Source organism: Uloborus diversus, chromosome 4 (assembly GCF_026930045.1).
Source record: "Uloborus diversus isolate 005 chromosome 4, Udiv.v.3.1, whole genome shotgun sequence".
NCBI lineage: Eukaryota > Metazoa > Arthropoda > Arachnida > Araneae > Uloboridae > Uloborus > Uloborus diversus.
The window spans coordinates 151,345,439-151,368,811 of NC_072734.1; the positions used below are offsets into that span (position 1 = coordinate 151,345,439).

At 33.7% G+C, this 23,373-nt stretch overlaps 1 protein-coding gene across 1 annotated transcript in view; it reads right to left on the reverse strand.

Annotated features, from left to right (window-relative positions):
* LOC129220924 (uncharacterized phosphotransferase YvkC-like) overlaps nucleotides 1-23,373 on the reverse strand; it is a 90,078-nt gene that overhangs the window by 62,305 nt on the left and 4,400 nt on the right. The window contains exons 2-8 of the mRNA XM_054855359.1: nucleotides 22,743-22,808; nucleotides 21,554-21,664; nucleotides 19,814-19,929; nucleotides 8,173-8,297; nucleotides 7,422-7,528; nucleotides 7,298-7,336; nucleotides 7,081-7,205 (exon numbers count right to left, since the gene is read on the reverse strand). Coding sequence (XP_054711334.1) covers nucleotides 7,081-7,205; nucleotides 7,298-7,336; nucleotides 7,422-7,528; nucleotides 8,173-8,297; nucleotides 19,814-19,929; nucleotides 21,554-21,654 — 613 coding nt within the window. The 5' untranslated portion in view covers nucleotides 21,655-21,664; nucleotides 22,743-22,808. The remainder of the gene's footprint in view (nucleotides 1-7,080; nucleotides 7,206-7,297; nucleotides 7,337-7,421; nucleotides 7,529-8,172; nucleotides 8,298-19,813; nucleotides 19,930-21,553; nucleotides 21,665-22,742; nucleotides 22,809-23,373) is intronic.

Here is a 23,373-nt window from a genome sequence, read left to right on the forward strand (position 1 = left end):
AGCTTCTAACCAAGAGGAAATTAAAAACGACCTTACTTCGGTAAAGACTGTGATGGAAAATAAATTTAATGAGACATAGCATCGAGTTGATGCTTTTGATGAAAAATTTGAAACAGTAGAAAACCGTATCGCAACAGTTGAGAATCATGTGGATGAGAAAATTAAAGACATGGAAAGGAAATTGGCGACCGCGGAAAGCAGCTCTGTACAGTTTTGCGCTCCCACATCTGTTGCTCGACCGTCCATTAAACTGGCCACATTTGATGGGAAAAGTTCGTGGCAGGTGTACAAAACCCAATTCATGATAGTGGCGGAAACGAACGGATGGGACTCTGCTACCAAGGCCTGTCATCTTGCAGCATCCCTGAGAGGTGACGCAGCGGACATTCTCCAGACCCTTCCGGACAGCCAGCGCCTGGATTTCGCCGCCCTCACAGCTGCGTTGGAGCTTCGCTTCGGCAAGAAGTGCCGGAAAGATTTCAGCCGACTCCAGTTGAAGTCCCGTTTCCAGAAAACTGGGGAAACCCTGCAAGAGCTTGCGGCGGACATCGAGAGACTGTCTCATCTTGCTTTTTACGACTGCCCTGCGGATGTTCGAGACAACCTGGCACTCAACTACTACATCGACGGGGTTCGAGATCCGGAAATCCAGAAAGCTCTACGGATGGCGGATGTCAAAGACCTGAATTCTGCCGTTGTGTATGCGATGAGATACGAGGCCGCCCAAGAAGCAACCCGTGTGGATCGCCATCTAATCCGGACTCAGGAAGCTGATGAGTCTGATTCCAGGTCGTCCCACCTCGTTGAACTTGAGAGACAACTCGGTGACTTGACAAGACATTTGAGCAGCATAACAGCCCAAAAGAAACAAGAGCAGAAGTGCTGGAAATGCGGTAGTGAAGGACACCTGCGAAGGAGTTGTCCGGCTCGCCAAGCTACGCGAGGGAAGGAAATCACCACCACTAAAGCTCTGCAGATTTCCTCTTCTAGTAGTGGCGGTGATGGACTTTTCATTTACGCACATGTAAATGGGAACCCCTGCAGACTGATTGTTGACACTGGAGCCAATGTGACAATCGTTAGGACAGATGTGGCTCGTGAATTTTGATTGAAACTGCTGTGGACATCGCCACGCGTAAGTCTCCAGACTGTGACAGGTGACAAAATCGAGATTGACGGTAAAGTGGACTTGGAAATAGTGTTTGGGAATGCCACCTACCATCATACGGCATTCGTCGCTGATATCACGGACCCCTTCATTCTCGGATTGGACTTTTTGAAGAAATATGACTTCACTCTCGACTTCAAGACTAATGAGCTGCACTCGATGAGAGAAGACATAGCCATTTTCCCTGCAGAAAGTGATGTAAAATCCGCTCATCAAATAATAGCCCGAACAGATTTATCGATTCCCTCAAGGTCAGAATCATTAATACCTGGCTCCATTGAAGAAACCAATAGTTTTCGATTTGGACTCATTGAATACCCTAACCTAAGCAATAGCCTAATAGGAGTGCTGGTAGCATCTACGCTTGTGGACCTTTCTAAGGATGTAATTCCCGTGAGAGTCGCCAACGTGAGTGAAAGGCCAAGGAATATCCGGAAAGGTGAAGTGTTAGCAACTTGTACTCCAGTAAACTGCATCATTAGAAGAATCAATTCCCCCGAGACTGTGTCTTCTGAGTCCTTGACATCGAAGTTAATTGGGAGTGCACCATTAACAAAAGATCAAAGAACTGCTGCGGAACAATTGGTGGACGACTTCAAGCATCTGTTTTCATCTACATCGGAGGATGTGGGTCGGACGAATTTAACGCAGCATAGGATCTACACTGGAGAACACCCCCCTATTAAACAGCATCCAAGGCGACTACCGTTCGCCAAGAAGGAAGAGGTTGAGACCCTCCTGAAAGAGATGAAGGAGAATGATGTAATCGAACCCTCATCCAGTCCTTGGGCCTCTCCCATCGTCTTGGTCCGAAAGAAAGATGGCTCCACCAGATTTTGTGTTGATTACCGACGGCTGAATGAAATCACCAAGAAAGACAGTTACCCTCTTCCACGGATAGACGACACCTTGGACACTCTTTCCGGACACAAGTGGTTTTCGACCCTGGACTTGAAGAGCGGCTACTGGCAGGTTGAAATACACCCTGACGACCGAGAGAAGACAGCGTTTACAAGTGGACAAGGCTTGTGGCAGTTTAAAGTTATGCCCTTCGGCCTCTGCAATGCACCAGCTACGTTCGAGCATCTTATGGAGACAGTGTTAAGAGGACTTTCCTACGAATCCTGTCTGGTCTATTTAGATGATATCATCATCGTGGGACGCAGTTTCGAAGAACATCTGGCAAATCTTAGGAAGGTGCTGCAAAAGCTTAAGGAAGCCAATCTGAAGTTAAGCCCGTCCAAATGTAATTTGTTCCGCCGGGAAGTGAACTACCTCGGTCACATCATCTCTTCTGAGGGTGTACAAACCGATCCAGAAAAGGTGTCTGCTGTCAAGCATTGGAGTCGTCCCGAAAACATCCATCAGCTGCGAAGTTTCCTGGGGCTCTGCACCTACTACAGGAAGTTTGTAAAGGGTTTTTCCAACATTGCACGACCTTTGCATAAGCTGACGGAGAGCAAGCAAAAGTTTGAATGGTCCAAAGAATGCGAAGATGCATTTCTACGACTGAAGGAGGCTTTAACATCAACGCCTATCCTCGCCTATCCTCAGCCTGAAAAATCCTTCATCCTGGACACTGATGTGAGCAACGAGGGCATTGGAGCTGTTTTATCCCAAGAAATTGACGGAAATGAACATGTCATCGCTTACTGGAGCAAGTGCTTATCAAAGTCGGAGCGAAATTACTGCGTCACCAGAAAGGAGTTACTGGCCATAGTGAAAGCTGTAGAACACTTCCATCATTACCTCTACGGCCGAAAATTTTTGCTTCGGACAGATCATGCCTCCTTAACTTGGCTTTTGAACTTCAAAAATCCGGAAGGCCAGATAGCCAGATGGATACAGCGGCTCCAGGAATATGACATGGAGATCAAGCATCGAAAAGGGTTATCTCACGGTAATGCTGACGCTTTATCAAGGAGACCCTGTCCTGAGAACTGCCACTATTGTTCCCGAATCGAGAAACAGTATGGAACGACTAACCCTACCGCCTATCAGGTGACAGTGACTCCAACATCATCAGAACCTGATCCATGGAGTGACGACCAAGTTCGAAAAGATCAACTTGAAGACCCCGACATAAAACCAATTTTGGAGTTCATGGAAAGTGACAGTCGACGCCCTAGCTGGCAGGACGTTTCCATCTTCACTCCTGCAACAAAAAGATACTGGGCTTTATGGAACTCACTCCATTTACGGAACGGAGTACTGTACCGAAAATGGGAATCTGATGACGGCAAAACATCTAGGTGGCAGTTACTACTTCCCCGATCAAGGATTTCAGATGTTCTGAAAGAAATACATAGTAGTGCGACTGGAGGACATTTTGGTGTCTTGAAAACCCTCAATAAAGTTCGGGAGCGCTTCTTCTGGAGCAAGGCGAAGGATGACGTAGAGAAGTGGTGCCATTCTTGTGACGCCTGTGCTGCTCGTAAAGGACCGAAGAAGAGAAGCAGAGGGAAGCTACATCTGTACAACGTTGGAGCTCCTTTCGAACGAATTGGGATCGACATCCTGGGTCCTCTACCAAGAACTGCTGATGGGAACAAATACATTCTTGTTTCCATCGACTACTTCACCAAATGGCCGGAAGCATATCCCATTCCAGATCAAGAGGCTACCACCGTAGCAGAGACTCTAGTCCAACATTGGACCTCGAGATACGGAACACCTTTGCAGATTCATTCCGATCAAGGGAGGAATTTCATCTCTGCTGTGTTTAAGGGCCTATGTCAAATTTTCGGAATTGAGAAAACTAGGACAACAACACTACACCCACAATCGGACGGCATGGTGGAGAGATTTAACCGCACAATCCTGAATAATCTCTCACTTATGGTATCCAGAAATCAACAGGATTGGGACAAGAAGCTACCTTTGTTCCTGCTGGCCTACCGCAGTGCTGTCCACGAGACTACCGGATATGCCCCATCTCAGATGCTCTTCGGACGAGAGCTTCGGTTATCTTGTGATCTCGTCTTCGGTCGTCCTCCGGATGCGCCTGCATCGCCTGAGGAGTACATCCAGGATCTCCAGGCCCGGTTGGAAGACGTTCATAACTTCGCACGAGAGCGAATCAACATCGCGGCGGAGAAGATGAAGACCAGATACGACACAAGGTCTACTGGACATGAATTCAACGAAGGCGGCAAGGTTTGGTTATGGAATCCCATCCGACGGAAAGGTCTTTCACCCAAATTGCAGTCGCATTGGGATGGACCCTACAAAGTCCTTAACCGACTGAATGACGTCGTAGTGAGGGTCCAAAAATCACCTAATGCAAAACCTAGGGTTGTACATTATGATCGGTTAGCCCCATTCTATGGCCATAGTTCATGAGTATTACGTAAACAACCATGGTTGATAACATAAAAGTTGTAGATAATTTTTGCTTTTAATGTTTAGTCATATTTCTTGTTATTATTGTGTTTTCTGTATCTGTTAGTTATTAATTAATGTGTATATTTGTAAACTTGTGATAGAAGTTTGGCACCCTTTCTGGGGATTGTACTGCCCGGGACGTGCAGTCCTTAGGAAGGGGGCAATGTTACAAATTCTGTAAATAGTAATTATTGTAGGAACGTAACCTGTAAATAGTTTCCCGTAATGAATATACAACCCCTTAACATATGGCTAAAGTATACAACCCCCTATTCTTTTTATTTTCATTGATAAAATTTGATAACGGTCTACGCATTTCTCGAAGCAGAAAGAATGTTGTAGAAAATTCTTGGATGGTTATAAAAGCCATTAGCAATGGATAAACGGGGAGTTTTCGATTCAGATTTCGAACTGTGAGTTTGTATTAGCTCTGTTTATAGCGAGGCATTTCGCTGTGTTGTTTTCGTATTTGGAAGTAAATACGTGTGTAAACGTTGAGTTTACGGTGTTGTGTGATAATTGCTTAATTGCTGATGAATAATTTAGCAGTTGTTGAAGATCTTTCCTGTACATAGTGTAAATAAATTTCCTGTGTTTTTATCAAGAACTGTGTCTTCATTTCAAGGAAGTGGAAGTAGCACCGAATCCGTTACAATATGTTTTGTTCAACTTTTTATTAAAATGCATGTTATTTAGCACATAGTAAAAAATACAGAAAACATGCATAGGGGTTGGATTTCAACTTGTATTAGGCCAAAAAAAAAAAAAAAAAAAATACAGCACACATTTTAATATTTAGTTAGTGTTGAAGCAGTGTCATAGTAAGGAAAAAATTTCCTGAGAGGGATATAGTTAAGTTTATTCCTTTTCTACAGTTAAAAGAGGAAAATTTCAGAGTTTCTGAGGATATATCCCGAATTCCCCCTCCCTGGATATGCTACTGTTCTGAAAAAAACATGTGGTCATCAAAATAAATTTCAGCTCAAAATATGTAATACCGTTTTAATCCTGCATTATCTGGCATGCTGGAAAAAAGCGAGGTTGACCGGAATGCCGGAAAATTTGAATTTTCCGGCATGTCGGATACTTTGAGGTTTATTTTGCAACAAAACAGAAGAAAATTTCCCCATTCAATTCCAGTAGTGTATTACATATAATATGTGCTTGTTATTTATGGTAGGTCATTATTAACGGATTTTATATGCCAATAACATAATCAATTCAGAAGTAATGATCGCTACCACGATACATTCATAATGCTTTAAAATAAATTATTTTATGCTCCTTTTGGAGAGGTGAGTTTAATTTTTATTTACTGAATAGTTATGATAAATTTTATAGCACTAACTTAGGGACGGTGATTTACTGCTTAAATGTTTGCTTACTTGTAATTTATTTTTTTATAAAATTATTCATGATTTAAAAATATTTTTCTTATTAAAATAACAAATGACATTGTTAGTTATATTTTTACGAAATTAAACTGTTTATTAATACTAATAAGCTATATATAGAACTTATATTATTTTTCAAGCTAAATATATATTTTTTATAGTATTATTATTTATTTCCTAACCTCGATTTTTCCGGCATGCCTGAAAGGACCAGGCAAGTGTTATTGAAAATTTGGTCAGCCCAAATTTTGCGACATGTAGGACAATGTGGGGTAATACGCTTATTAGTTTACATACTTAACAGAAATAATTTTTAAAGATTTATTTAAATGTAGAGCTGTTTCTTTACTGTTTCGTATTTTAAGCAATTTAAATTAATGTGGCATTTAAGTATTCAAGGGCGCCCATATGCAAAATTGTCAGGGGGGCTCAAATATTTTCCCCGTGGTTCAGCTGGATATTTTCCCCATAGAAACCAATTTCAGGACAGATTAGAGTCATTAAAATTTGACATTTTGAAATGTTTTTACATTTTTGCAAAGAAAAAGTACTAAAAGCAAGGAAGTTCTAATTTCAAAAGGGGGGTGGGGGCTCAAACCTTTCCTTGCTCCCTATATGGGCGCCCATGTAAGCATTCCCTAATTAAATATTTACCTTAAATATTTCAATTTAAAATATCAGTTGAGATGATTTCAAATAGTACAGAAAATACACAGGTCCTAAGAGAGAGGAGGGCAGTCGGAGTACTGCCACTGAGGTTTGATAATTCCTACTGAGCAATAGGGGGCTCATAAAATTTAGCATTTAGTGCTGTACGGAAAGGGGAGGTGTTTCCAAGTGACAGATATATGGGGGAGAGCTGGGGAGTGTGCCCTGGCAGCAAATTCAGCGAGTAGATAATTCAAGTGAAGCTTATGTAGATCCCGTAGGGGGTCCTCTTTGATGACATCAAAACCAAAAAGAGCCAAAAATTGAGCTTTTAGACCTTTGAGCATGAAAAATCTCTGAGTGAGAACCCCATAAACTCCAAATCCCTCTCTCATGTCATCGCAGACTCAATTGCTGATAGATGAGTAGTTCTAGCTGTCAGCTTTATTCAAAAGAATTGTGAAAAAAAAAGAAAAAAGTGCTTACCATACGCAGATGATCTAACTGAAAATCTCACATTTTCTAATGATTCATATAAGCTAGAAAGAACCTTCTTCATTTCTTGCTTCAAATCTTCAGATAATTTTGAAGAGTTAAAAACTTCCATACACCTACAATCACATTAATAGGAACAAATTACAAAACATTAAAGAACAAAAATGAAAAAATTTATACTTAAATTTTAAAGGAAAGAAAAATATACTTAGTACACTTTTGTTGTAAATCAAAAACAGTCTTTTGGCTAAAAAAAAAAAAAAGTTTAAAAAATCAATCATAAAAATCTAAGAAAAATGTTAATAGAAGAGTAATAAAAATAATAAATTTACCAAGTCGCACGATTTAACTCTTCAATAGCCAACTTGACATCTGGATTACTTTCAATATGTCGTTCAAATGCAGCAGTTGTAATTACAAAACCTTTTGGAACTTTGAACTGAAAATATTAAGTAGATTTATTTTTCTCTATGAATTATTAGAGTTATTTATTTATTTTTTTGAGTAGTTATGATTAACAATGCATAAAATATATACTAACAAATCTCTTTTTTAACCCTATTATTGTCATTATTAAGAACAACAAACTAGAAGCAAAATAGAAGGGAATTTTCATTTTTTACAGAACATTTACACTAATATTGCTTAAATTTTAAACGAAACACAAATTGTCCTGAACTTATTGTTCATTGATTTATTTATTTATTTTGCCTTTAACTTTTCTGAACTTACATCACATGTGTGCAAGTTCCATTAATAGGCTAATTTGTAAATAATTACTAAATGTTTGAATTATAGATGCCAGGCAATGCAAACATTGTTGAAAGTTAAAATTATTTTCCATTAATTAAATGAACTACAAGAAATAAATTTCAATCAATTCAAATACACTGAGGGGGGGGGGATAAGTTTTAATGATTTTGTGATACATTCAATTTTAGTTTCTAAATATAAGCCATTGTTTTTACTTCTATTTAAAAGTTAAATAATGATTAAATTTCACAATCTAAATTTTAAATAACAAACCATGTTAAAGAAATTAACCTCAAACAAATTCTAAATATTTTAAAATAATTTGCATACTTCAGATGTTTTTGTAGCTAGATGGGTGAGAAGGATTAAGGAACACCCTTTTCCACCAACTATTTGTGAACTCCTGCATAATTCATCAGTTAACAATACAGTTGACTTGGTAGTAGAAAATGCTCCTGAAAACACAGAAAAGAATTTTAAATACGTTTACAGAAAACCAAAATAACAATATTACTGTAATAATAATCCAGGATTTCAAAAATGTCTTGCTCCGGTAAAGATGATTTAATTATTTAAAAAAAACCATTTAAGATGTATCAACAATTATAGTTGGTTTTCTGTTTAACGACGCTCTATTGATTGACTTTCTCTACTTAAAGAGGACTTTTCATGATCACGGATGCTCCATTGTACTTTTAGAAGTATTCTATTTAAGGATGCATTCTACTTAAGAACGATTTTTTGTGATCCCTTGAAAGTCGTTAAATAGAGAACCAACTGTATTTTTTGTATTTTGATCCATATTATTTTGTTTTCATTTTCCATGTTTTCACTGCACGGTTGTACAATGTAAATTTAACAATTTGAATTTAAGGTTCCAAATTTTTCCCTTAAGTAATGTTTTTAAAACTGATATTTTATTTTTTAAACTTATGTGCACATCCTCATATATATAATAGCCAAAATCACTGATCCAGTAACGTTCTGACATCACAAACAATGAAACTCGCGCCATAGCATGGATAGTGGTATTATTTCATTGTTGAAGCACCAAAAATTCAGTAAGTTATTTATGATTTGATAAAATTTTTAGCTATTTTTGACATGCAAGGAAATGCTTTATTTTGACTAGGCTGAACTGGATCCGGTAACTGAACTGTTTTACTGGTAAGACTGTCGTTTTAGGAGAATAAGGAAACAAAAAATTGATCAACAATGAACACTATCTATTGCAGTTTAGGGTTAATCCACTGGAGTAGGGGTTAAATTTCAAGAATCAAAATATCAACAAACAGGCAATTGCTTCATTCAAATGTAGAAGCAATTTTCACTCATCTTACCTTGACAGGCGATTTTCTAGTGCTTTAATTTTATTATTTTTTAAACTATTTCCTGTTTCTATTTTATAGTATGATGCATAGTCACAGCAGCTCTCATAAGCCAACACTTTTCTCCACCTCACTCTTTTTACTATAGTGCCTAGAGATTGCGTTCAAGGACATAGCCAAGGGGTGCGTCCATGGGGTCCGGACCCCCCCCCCCTTCCCGAAAGACCCCTCTCCTTTTTTCTCAGTTGTTGCATCTCGCATCAACAAAAGTTTTCCGAAGATAATGATTTTATAAAACGCAGCATTCTCTCCCTTTAAATATTCCCAGTAATTGGCAATTTTCTCAGCGCTTGAGTCAATTCAGAACACGAGAACCTCGTGCAACAACTGCAGGTTCCCAATTTTCGTCTGCTTTTTGCTGTGTCACCTACTCCGTCCGAAATGGGGGAAATGTCCCTTTCGACTTTCAAACCAGCAGGATCCTGTGACCTTGAAATTCAGCCCCTCTCCTTGGTCCATCAAATTGCCATTGGCAAAATAAAAACAAGCATTTATTGCCATTTCCGCCGTATCCCACAGTCTCATTGGCGTGGTTTTCTTTATTTCTTTCTCTTTTCTTTTTGGATTTTTGTGGATTTCGTAGACGCATGTTGTACGAAAGACAGCCAGAGTGAGGTGCGTTCCTGGTGAATAAGTAATTGAATTCCGATTCTTTTCTGTTTTAACACACAGTTTTTATCATAGTCATACTTATAGGAAACATATCTTGAACAAAATTGTATGCAAAAGAAAATTAAGTTTACCCAAACTAGGTAAGTCGCAGTGCTCCCTTTTAAAGTTTTCTTAATAATACGAGCAATTTTACGTGTTAATGTGTTTTTCCATTTAAAAACTAATTTTAGATTCTAAGCCAGCAGCAAAAAAAGAAATTCTACACATTTCGTGTGTTTGAGGATGAGAAAAATAATTATTTATTTTTTTTTTTTCATTTTAACTCTATATTTTTGGCATGGTTCATTTCAGATTCATTTTATATTCTGATAAAAATTTAGTTTGAACTTTTAGATTACTTTTAACATCTCTCTCCTTTCTGAGTAACAAATTACGTAGATTTTTTACTGATGTTTTCCCCCCAATATTTAGGCATGATCATGGAACAAATTAAATGCCCATAAATAAATTCGTGTTTGAAGGTAAAATAAATGAATAAATAAAACTTGAAGTTGATGTAACAAACTTTTTACGGTATCAAAATTTTATAGAAAAATTAAATTGAAAATTACTTGAATATTTTACTGTGATTAGTTTATGAAATTACAAGTTCGGCCATATTAACGCATGTAATAAGTAATTTATTAGAAATTATTACTTTTAAATCTTACTGAATTGTGATTCTATGATCCCAACAGTTAGTTTTTAATTTACGAAAAAAAAATATTATTCGATGTTGTTCCATAAAACATATTTGTATTTGCATCATTGGAATACATTTTCTGGTTGTTATTCACTGGCTTTGTACTAAGGAGTTATTTAATTAGCATCTATGCATCCATCTTTAGTAAATTGTGAAGGTAGCATTAAACATAACAAAAAACAGGCATGCGCATTTAACTATAAATTACAAGGTGAAAATTACCGCTATTTACTGCGTTACAAGCAAAGAAACAAAAAAGGTGAATACGAGGTAAATGTTTTTGAGTTTTTCTTTTATATATTGCCTTTTTTTTAAACATTCATTTTCTTCAAGCTAAAGATATTTACTATTTCTTGCAATAGAGTGTTTTGCTAACATCGTATTGAAGAAAAAAAATCATTACCTGCGTTGTAAAATATGATATGTATTGTTGTTAAAATTAACAACATGTTGTTAAAATAAAATTACCCAGATGCTTAATTTATTTCATTAGGTGTACATTCCATTAATCGGCATGTAAAATATCCCTTAGGTCGTTTGACTGTGAATACTCTTGACAAAATTAAAGTCATTTTGCAGTTTCACATCGAAAAGTGTTTAGGTGTCTCTATCTGGTGGAAACTGGGCATCAAATTTTCCTCTGACATTCACATCAACGCCTTAATGGTGGCATATGAATGACTGGACACCATATCGTTGGTTCACACTTGTTTCGCAAAAGGCTAAAGCTTCTAACACAGCCCCATTAGAAAGAAAAATAAATGATAAAAAATGGCGATACGCCTTTTCCAATATTTAAAATTTTTTCGAACAGCTTTCACCCTTTGAGGAAAAGTGACTTCACTTGAGAACCCCATTCATTTCTTGCTTCTCTTTTTTTTTCAGCTAACTGAAATCACTGTGTCAGTTGGCTGAAGAAAGAAAAAATATATATATATATAAAAAATGGTTGCATCAAAGGAAGCCTCCGTCCCTCAAAGAGTTAATAGTTTGTTCAAGCTTTTAATTGATGATTAGGAATGATAATTAGAAAACGGATAAGATTGGAAATATCATTATATTTCGTATTATCAAAAGAATATTATAAATGTAAATAAATAAAACTAATTCAAGCTTTTTAAATGAAACCTTGTTAATATTTTCGTTGAGAGAGTTGCGGGGTTTTGCCTGAAATGTTGTTCAAATCGGACAGGGTTACCTTATATAACATTCATATAGTTAAACATTCGACTCCATAGATATAGATTTATTTATCCTCATAATAAATAATGCCGATGATCGAGTAACCCGCGTGTTTCAACAATGAATTCGTGCCACGGCATAATATGTATTTTGATAATATGTTTTGGTAATGTTTAACATGCAGGGAACGGCTTTATTGTGACAAGGCTGAACTCGATCCGGTAACTTAACAGTTTTATTGGTAAGACTGTGTCATCTCAGAGGAATGAAGAAACGAAAACAATGAGAGCTATCTACTGGAAGTTTAAGGTTAATCCACTGGTGTTAGAGTTAAAATTTCAACTATCAAAATATCACCAAACAGGGAATTGCTTCATTCAAATGTAGAAGAGTTGAAGCAATTTACACCCACCATACCTTGACGGGTGACTTTCTATAGTTTTCAAATAAAATGGCATAAGTACAAATGTATGTGTTTTGTTGAAATATATTACAAAGCTTTAATATTTGATTAAATTATCGCATGCATTTTCCAAGTAATTCCTAGAACAGTTTTCGTTTTCCGTTTTTCTTTTATTGTGAGCTTTTTATTAATAGAAAATATATCACTCATTTTCAGGAGGACAGAGGTTCATCCATATTTGGAAACTTTGTATTTGATAACTTTCAGTTTAATGTTAATTTACTTTCAATAATTTACCACTTAAATATAAAACTTAATATAAAATTTTTGTTAACTAATTTTAACTAATGGCTCTATTAATTTAAATTATTTAATTAATTTTAGATAATTATCATATTTTAATAATCAGTTTTAATTGGATTTATCTTATCTTGTGTAACTATCACCTACTAATTCTGCTTTAGCATGCCTCCTCTTTTGAAGTTCGTGCAACCTTGGACACCCCCCCCCCCCCCCCTTAGCAAAGTTCTAGCTACGTGCCTGTTGCGTTATTCTTTTCATAAAAAATCCTGGATGAAGGGGCTATTAATAAAAACAAAGTGGCTTAAAGCATGGGTCTGTCCAGAATTTTTCACAGGGTTCGTTTTTTGTGAAAAATCAAATAATTTTGTGAAAAAATGACTTAATTTTGTGAAAAAACAAATAATTTTGGACAAAAAAACTTGTTAAAATGAAATTTTAGAATTTAGAGGTGGCACAAACTGCATCATTTAAACTTAAAGTTGAATGTTTTCCTCTTCTATGTCACAATATCATTCTGGAGTGTTTTTCTAGTATTTGGCGGAGGGGGAGGGGGCGGCATCGCCCTCTCAAATATCAATATTTATCTACCATTCTACATTATGTTAAATTATATTAGAAATATTTCTGTATAGTATTTAAAATAATTGTTAAAAAAAATCAGACAAGGGCTCAGCATAGAATGATGAGAATATTATCTAATCAAGTCATTATAAAGGTGTAACGCCAGACGCTAAGTGGCGATAATTTTGAAGCTGGTAACCCTATCTGAAGCGTTCATATTTTTTCCCCAACCTTACTATCCCATTGCAGTTCTAAGTTCATTTCGCTGACTTTTAACTTTTTGACCCAAGACACTCTTAAAAAGCACAGAATTTCTTTTAAAAATTATAAATTCCATGATTTTAACAAAAATAAAAAGGAGATTTTATTTGTTTACCTCTTAATAAAGTGTACAAAACGTCAAAAATTCGAAAAATCGGATTCCCATAGTGGATGCAAAGAGATCGCAATTCTCAAAGTAAAGGCATCAAAAGTATGAAAACGGCTTGTAAAAGAAATATTTTTGATAAAATTATTTTGAAATTGCATTTTAGAGTCTTACGATAAACATTAATATCTGTGTCATTAATATATGTGGACAAAGTTGAAGCAAAAAAAAAAAAATTAAACCATCGGTTCAGGATTTTAATTTTTGCCTCATCAAAAAAAGGAATTTTGCTTGAAAAACTTGAAATGAGCGTTCTAATAAAAATAAAGAGACTTTTCATTTATTTGCATCCAAATAAAGCGAAGTTAGCTTGAAAAAAGAACAAAATATGATTATCATATCGGATGTTAAAAGATTGCATTTTTGAAAATGTAGACATCTAAAGAAAAAAAAAGGGTAAGTAAAAGAGTTTATTTAAAGTTAATCATCCTTGTTAGCATCAAAAAATCAAATCCATACAATTTTCTCCCAAACTAACAGTTAAATATCGCGCCACACTGTAAAAACGCAAATACTGACCAGCTGGTAAAATGATGAGAATATTTTCTAATTAAGTCATTATAAAGGTGCAACACCAGATGCTAAGTGGAGATAATTTTGAAGTTGGTAACCCTATCTGAAGCGTTCATATTTTTTCCGCAACCTTACTATCCCTTTGCAGTTCTAAGTTCATTTCGCTGATGTATATTATTATTGTTTATTAAATCATGAGAGGGGGGGGGGAGAGAAAAGTGCTTACCAACGCCTTTTCAGAAAAGTTTACAACACCACTGCTAATTAGTTATGATAAAACAAACAAACAAATTTATTTAAAACAAAGTTTATTTTAAGCAGTTAATTTCTTTTTAGAAACAAACAACAAGCATTGTATTTATTCGGGAGTAGCAATTATTTATCGCTTACAGGAGCATTACAAGAGTGTCGATTTTTTTTCTTTGCAAAATTAGCAGATTTTGTATAAGCTGATCCCTCTAATTTGACTTTAAAAAAGGCTTCAAAAATTATCGGTTTTATACATGGAAATATGTGTTATTTTGCTTTCAGATTAGCTCTTTCAATAAACAATTTCTGAAAGATCTGTTCTTGTTAATGAGAATTTTGTGAAGGGTCTGTTTTGGTTGATCAGGATTTTGTGAAACGTCCGATATGGTTGATCGGATTTTTGTGAAGATTGCGTTAACGGCCTCAAATATCCTCTGGCCAGCCCCCCGTATAGTGTCATAGTGTCAATTAGTCACTGAATACTAAATATTTTTTTTTTATTTTTAGGTCTCCTATTTCATTCGCTTAGATGCTAGTGTTTAATTCACTGATTTGACATCCCACCAGCTGAAGTTTCTTGACAGACAAGTAACTTCTACCACATACAACTGTACAGGGACAACATCTGTACAGTTTAAGTGGAACTTCCTCTATTTCTACAAAAAATGAGGAAATTAAGAAAATTTTTAATAATGAACTTATGAAATTTTTAGGAATTTTGGGACACTTTTTTTCAAAAAAAAAAGGAATTTTAGGAAACACGGGACAATTCCTACCCCTATTAGTAGACTTAATTGAAGTATGGAAACATGGGGAGCATTGCTATGATGCATGCATAACTTTCCAAGTGAATTTTAAATAACAACTTCAGTAAAATCAATCTATTTCAGGTTCAAAGAGAACAAATGCTAAATCCTGAATATTTCTTAAGCTTAGATATTCATTGGCATACAATTTTGATAAAAACATTGAAGGAGGAAGCTACAGTAAATATTTAATTGCAAAGAAAGCTTCCAAGATACATGTAAATTGCTGCCTTACATTTATGGAGTTAAAATTTTGGAAGGAAAAAATCAATATTATATTTTTAACATAAAATTCTCTTGTTTGATATTTGAAACTAAATTTAGCATTGATGTGTATGTATGTAAAAACAATAAGGTTTTGAATGTTGCAATAGACTCCCCCCCCCCCTCTCCCCTTTTCTGAGAGATGAGTCAGCACTAACAATGAGAATGGTATTGAACATACAACATATCAACTATGCTGTGTTTTATTTTTAAAACAACCAGCAACACATTTAACTATCTTTTGAAACCTTTTAAATAATAAGCAGTTTTTAAGATCTTTCATAAATAATAGAAACAACTTTATGATGCAATGTGACCGCTTTTCTTAAGGAAACATTTTAGCAAAAGCTTATAAAAGTGCAGGAATGTTCTTTCATTAAAACTTGATGCAGTAATTTTAAATGCTGTGCAAATATTCTAACTATATCTTTTGCTTTGCTATATTTTGTTTTACTCTAAATCCAACTGAATCAAAAATAACAGATTATAATATTGGATATTATTCAAACATTATTTACCCTTTAAAAAATGTGTAGATAAAAGGAACATAAAAACGAAAGGATTAAATGTACGAGTATTTTATAAGTTAAATAGCACAATTAATTTCTTTATTACCTGAATCTTTCAACAGAAGAAGGGGTCTCTCGAAGCTACTTGACAAATCATGATTGCATCTAGTTAAATATTTAAAAGATTAAAATACATATAAAAATAACAGGATATATTTCTAACCATATTTTATAGCAAGAATATAAATCTCATGAACAAATTCTAGACATTTCTACATTAATTGATGACTGTTGCTTATCATTAGCTCAAAACATTTTCAGCATTGAAAAAGAATTCCATAATTCAGATTTATCAAACATATTAAAATAAATTAATTCTAATGCTTACAGCTAGATAAATCAAAGAGCTCTGAGTTACTTCAAAATTATAAACATAACTAACCATATACTATGCTGCTTAACTATTTAAATGACTATAAGTCAACATGTATCATCTATCTGGAGTGTAAAGATTTTAAATTGTTTGATTTTCAGTATGAAAAAAATATATATATTAACTGAATTTTTGAGATTACCCTGATATCAAGTGAAGAATACCAAACCCAGTGTCTCCATTATCCAAAGTAACTTTGAAAGGCTTTAAAATTATACTTTGCTCTAAACCAGGACCAGTATAAAAGGTGACTTCTTCACCGGTGAAATTAATACTAATGCTCCTATGCGCTTTTGCTAGAAAAAAAAATCTTCAAATTAATAAACGTTTTTAGATTAAAACACACACACAAAAACTAAATAATTAACCCTTTTTTGAGAAATTACTTATCAAAATAATGTTATAAAATTTCACAACATAACTAAAAATTTGTTACAGTTTGATTTTTCATATTTATTTAAAAGTAAAATGATTTTGCTAATGAAAATTGAAAAGATTAATTTGTAATTCAACATAACTTAAGTAAAAAACAAATACTTACTTAATAAAAATGACATCTTAATTGTTTTGGAATCTCTTTCATTTTCAAACTTATTAATGTCAAAATCACAGCAAGAAATTTCTTCAGTAATACCTAGACCAGTAACAGTATATCCACTTGTAAAACTAGAGAATTAGGGAAATGGAATGTGAACAAGTTTCAATGAGCACTTTAAATGTAGAGAATAAATATTTAAAATTTTTGTTTCAAGAAAAATTAATGCTATGTAAACCCTTAAAAACAAACATTTAAAACAAAAAGTTTCCATTACCTACTCTTAATAGTAGATTTAAAAGTTGGTGTGGGTATTTTTTTTTTTTTTAATACTGTGGTAACATTTCTCCCAAGTCAGCTTTTCTTTTTTTAAAGCTTTTTGCTTCTAATAAAGACTTTTACTAATGTAATTTGGCTGTATGCTATATTTTGTGTGATAAACACATTTCTGTTAAACAACAAGTAGAATAAATAGTATATACCACTACGTAAAATCATATTAAAGGACACTTGATCCTGTATCAAGTATCTCCAAGCATGCTTTTCAAACATATTTTCTAATTAGAGCAAAGAAAACTATAAGTTGGTACTTTTCACACGTCTAACATCATTTGAATTTTCTATCATATCATAAAAATAATGTATGCACTGCTTAGCTTCTTTAAAACAGTTAGGGACATTTTAAATCCGCAATCCAAAACAAATATCTTTCTGCTGAGAACTAACAATCGCATAAAACCTCAAAAGTCTGCTCAAAACGGCTATGTGAATCTTAAAGATTTAACTCTACCAAGGCAGCTCAGTAAAGTTGCCAGTATTAAAATTGTGTATTATAGCAGAGAATAGGTGAACAAGTCTCCTGAAGGAATCAAAAAGTTGCGTGACTCTCCCCTATATCTGCTATAGAAAATAAGAAAATGTTTTTCTAAACATTAAAGTTTTATTTTATTAACAAAATGGAAAACAAATAATAGTTTTAAAATATACAGTACACACAGTTTTGTGTAACATTGCAGCTAAACCATGAAAAAAAAAAGCGAAACTTTTGTAATTTGACATGTGGATAACTGGACTACCCCGGTAACTCAACATTTATTTTTCTTATGATTGGCCCAATGCTATCTTCAATGGGCATAAACCTTTCTGACTTACGCACATTTGCAGAAACCTCTATAAGTCGACATCCAATTGCAATAGTCGTCCAATTTTTGCCACTAACATTCTTCCATATTGACCTCTTCTCAGAATTTTATGCTGCAGTTCCTTAGTCAGTCAATCCTTTTTTGGAAAGCTCTTTTAGAGAATTCCATCCTTTATCCAGGGGAGTCAGCCACCACAATCTGTGCTGCTAGGCTGTTAGTGCACTTTTAAAAGGCTAGGAAAGGGTATGATAAATGTTCCCAAAGGAAGTCCTCTTGAGAAAGAAGGCACCATGACATGTTTTGCACATACTTTTGCACATGACATGTGAGCAGGACTGTTTATCCTTAACAAACCTGACTGATAAAAAGCTTATTCATCTCTTTTTAAAAAAAAAAATAGATTTATTCTTCAAGAGGTATTTAAATAATATTAGTAATTTTAGTAGTACCTTTCAAAAAAGAAAAGGAAAATAATAGTAAGTAGGTGAGACAGAAATTTTTAAGGAATTAAACTTATGGCACCTCAGTAAGTTGACATCCATTTAAGTCAACATATTTCCATGTTCCCTTGGGGTGACGGGTTATTGAGGTTCCACTGTCTGATTTAGTTCAATAATTCAATTTAGCATAAATCATGAAATACTTACGTAGAAATAGAATCAGCCATCATTAAACTTTCTATCTTTAAGGGAAAACCATCCTGAAAAGGTTATTTACAATAACTATCAATTAACAAAAGATATACAAGATAAAGATTTGATATTACACGACAAGTTTCCCAAGTTTAATCCAAATCAGTAATAAAATTTGGAAAAAAAGATCAGACCTCAATATAAAGACACCCATACAGACTTCTTGAATGTGACAAACATAAGATGAATCACAAGTGATCAAGTGTACCACATCAAAATGAAACCAACCAAATACAGAACTTTTAAAAATTGCAAAACGAAATCAATATTTTCTACCCACATTTTAAGATTTTTGACCAGTTAAAAAAAACAACTCAGGCATTTATTATGATCCCTCTCAGAGCAAAAGTAACTGAGTTAACATTTTATTGGTTTGGAAATTGGCAGATTTGGCAAGAAAAATTTTATGGACATTTTTTTTTTCAATTATCTGTCCAGTTTTCACAATATTATTGAGTCATAACTTAAGGTATTTGTTTAAAATGTGTGTCAAATGCAGATTTCAATATTTACAGCTGAAGAGAGGTGAGTTTAAAAAAACAGAACAATGCATTGAAATTAAAATGATGAAAAATATATGAGTATACAAAACAAAGGGAAGTAATCAAAATTTAAAAACATAATAGGAGCATGTCAGTCACATATAACCATATGTACATTTAACAATTCATCTAATGACATTAACAACTAATCTAACAAAGAATTACACAATAAATTCTATAGACATATGCATGTGTCAGAAATGTATGTTTATTTTATTACACTTCAAAACATTTAGTTCCCTTCTTGAAGAATGGCAGAAATTTAGATTTTTGATAACTTATCTAATAAAACTTCTTACAGTTATCAACTAAAACTGATAACGTCTTCAGAAAAATATGTAGCATTATAAATTTTTGGTTCAAAAAAAAATATATTTTACAACTAGTTTACTACTACATAAGTGAATTTCAGTAAAAATATCACAAGCTTTCTAAACGTACCTCAAAGTACATGTAAAATTTTGAATTTAAAACTTTTTCACTCCATAATGGATCATCTAAAAAATACAGAGCATAGAATTAAGTCAAAATATAAAATATTCATTGGTTTAGAAAAATTGGTTTTAAAAAATTATTTAACAATTTCAAAAAAGCATTTTAAGAAATTATTTTTATTACAGAATTATGTCAAATAATCGTTAATTTCTTTAGCATTTTAAACAACTCACTAGCAATACGAGTTCTGCAAGACCATAGATAAAGCTCTTGTTCATTTTCCTCTTTCAGTTTAACTGTACCCATCAACTGACCCCACTGCTCATATTTATTTTGAAATTTACGGAATCTGAAAAGACAATAGAAACAGAAAGATAATATTTTTAAATAAAAATCAGAGCAACAACAACTTAAGTCAAGAGAGTTTAAAAAGCAATTCATGGTTGCGCAATAAATTTAAAACTTTTTATTAAACATGATTTATTTGTTGCTATTGTATCTAAAGTAGTTCTTCTGCCCTTATATAGAAGTTTGGTAAGATCTCATTTGGCGTATGCTGTTCAGTTTTGGTCTCCTCATCTTAAGAAAGATATTGTATTGGAAAGGGTTCAAAGGCGGGCTACAAGGCTATTAAATGGACTTTCTCATTTAGACTACGATTCCAGGCTTAGAATGCTAAAAATATAGTCTTGAGCAAAGAAGAGACCGAGGGGACATGATTCAGTTGTTTAAATTTATTAAAATAAAAGATGTTACGGGGCTAAAGTTTAGCACGGAAAACAGGACAAGGGGTCATTGTTTTAAGCTATTTAAATCTCAGGCTAACATGGATATTAGGAAAAATTATTATTTTAGCAGGATAGTAGAACCTTGGAACAGCTTACCGGAAGAGGTGGTAATGAGCAAGGGAGTAGATAGTTTTGAGAGGGAAATTGATCTTCACTGGGGATTGTAAATTGACTAGGACCAACCTTGCTGGGCCCACAGCCTGTTGCTGGTCGTCACTTTTGTATTTGTATGATATAAAAAAATATATTCATCCATTAAAAGTTTTGACCCTTTTATCTGACTGCTGAACCTGTTTGGGACGGTTTTTAGAAAATGTCTGTATGTGTCTGGATGACAGTGGTTTGTGGGTGCTCTAAGCAAAGACATGATTTATGACTTTGATTGATGGACTATGACATGATTATAGACCAGCACATGAAACCAATGAGAACAACACAAGTATTACAGTATTTATAATGGAAACATACCTTTTAGACAATTTGGGGAAGGAACTTTTTGATATAGAGATTGGATTAGAAACGAGTGAGATTCCACTCATTCACTGGTTTTTTGTCAGTTTTTAAATTTTACTCCATTGTCTTTCTCTCTTTCAATTTGTTTTAAAAACATGCGTAAATGTGTCAAGACTCAAAATTTTCTCTTGTGGATAAAGAGTTTCACTGTTTTCAATTTCCTGCATGATTTGTTCTCACACAATCTTGAAGAAAATACTGCAAATATCTAGTCATGATTTGTACTTTATCACAAAAGATTTAATTCATTAGACACAAAATTAGGACTGGTTACCGACTGGGGTCAAAAAGTGGGGGGGGGGGGGGGGGTATGGGTTTGGTGGACCCTTAATCTTTTCAAACAGACAGACATATACAAGTCAAGGGAATTATGCTACGTAAATGGAGCATTAATAATACAAATCTGCATTTACAATATGAATATGAACCTAGTCCTACAATGTTCTCGTTGAAATAGGGGGTTCCCCTCAAAAATGTTCGACTTTTCTTCATACATTAGCAAAATTTCATGTTTAAGCACTTTAACTATGCATTTAAATATGCAAACAACCACTGAAAATTAAAAATTTAAAAGAGTAATAAAGAAAAAGATCCAAAAATTCATTGCGGTATGATTTTTTAATAAATGAATGCTAGATTGGAAAAAAAAAAATATTTTATTTTTGATACTACCTAAGCAGCTGCTCCTTTACTGAGTTAAATGATTTGGTGGAAAATGTCGTAGTTAAGTCTTCAAATTTCAAGTCCGAGTTCAGCTCTTGAACTACAGACATAGCAAGCCATCTGTAAGAAAAAAGTAATAAAAAATTGAGAATGCAAGAAAATAATTTCTAATACTACTGTATAAGAAACTATATTGTAGTAGGAAGGTAAAGGACAGTATCTGCAGAAATGAGGCTTTGCTAATGACATGTATAAATTAAGCTTAAATTAGCAATCAGATGCATTAGGTAAAGAATTAATGACTTCATGATAACAAAGCAAACTATTTTCAGACAACTTCATCATTTAAGGTAGCGATGAGAATTATTTTACAATTCTGATTTACTAAAAATTAAAGTTAAGAATCTCAAAAATAGGTGGTTTTTAAATTGAAAACTAATTGAGATTTAAAATAGAATGCAAACTTTCTGAATAACAGCTTTCATTAATAAAAACCTCTTTAACACAAAAGCATTTTGTCTAGAAATAAGTTTAAAATCACTAAACAATGAGTTTTACAAAAATGAAAATTTTGTTCAACACTAGAATTACACCGATCTTTTTATACCTAGAAATACTGTGTAGGTCGTTTTGACCCCTGAGAAGGAATCTGCATAGTTTTACATGTAATGTTAAATATTTTTAAAAATTATTTTAAAATAAACATATTTGTAATAAATGCAGTATAATTAAAGAATACAGAGATTTTCAGGGTACATAATAAAATATTTTTAAAAAGTTTAAAATGCTCTTCAAAAAACCAGTGCTGTTTCAGTTGCATTTCAGAAGCTAGTGGCTAATGGTTATTTTATGTACAAAAACATTATAAAGCTTCAGGTTCTTAAAATGATACGTTCTAAGAGACATTTTTGAGTTTCTGCTCTGTTTCAGCATCAGTAAATGTATTTGCAGTTCTTTTTTTTCTCAAAAGGGCCAAAATGACACCTACCTGCAATTTTAGTTGCAACCCTTTAGTTTGGGTTTAAAAGAATTACAATTTTCTTGAAAACTTTTTATTATTATACAGCAAGATTATTTAGGAAAAGTCAAGGAAGGATTAAACTTTTTACGAAAATACAGAGGCATAGTTAGCAAAAAAAGTTTAATTGGGGTCAAAATGACCCCTCCTGTAATTCTAGTGTTAAACATTCTAACTTACACAAATGAAAATTTTACATGCACAAATTCAGCATTGGTCCCATCAATATTCTCGGAACTACATTGTCTAGAAAATAAATGCACATATTACTAAAACAAGAATTATTTTTAAAAATCACAATTCAATTTTCAAATTATTTTTATAGTCAATTTTTCAATCTCAAATGAAGATCAAGAGTTTTCTGAAAACTAATCAGACCTTTGCAAGAATCAGCTGCTTCAGGTACGCTATTCTTAATGCAAACAACCTCTTATATTAAAGTAGTAAATTTTCCTAATTTCAAGATTAGAGCAGGGTTTGAAAAGCTTGAAACAAGTCCCAAGTTCTGTTATTTTTGCAGAAAAAGAGCAAAAGATCTTCCACTTTAATAAATTAGGAAAATTGGATCATGTCCTTCTGACTCTCCTTTGTTCCAGACCATACAAGTTACAAGGTTTTTAAGCTTAGAATCATAATTTAAATCAGACAGTCCATACTGCCGTGCTAAGCGCAAAAGTCTTATCTGCAGACGAGTTCAAAACGAGAAATTTCTTTTTAAATTTTGCATCTCCATGTATTTGATGCAGATTTTTCAGAATTTTTAAAAAAATGTTTAGTACCGACAAATGATGATAAAATATTATATTTAGTT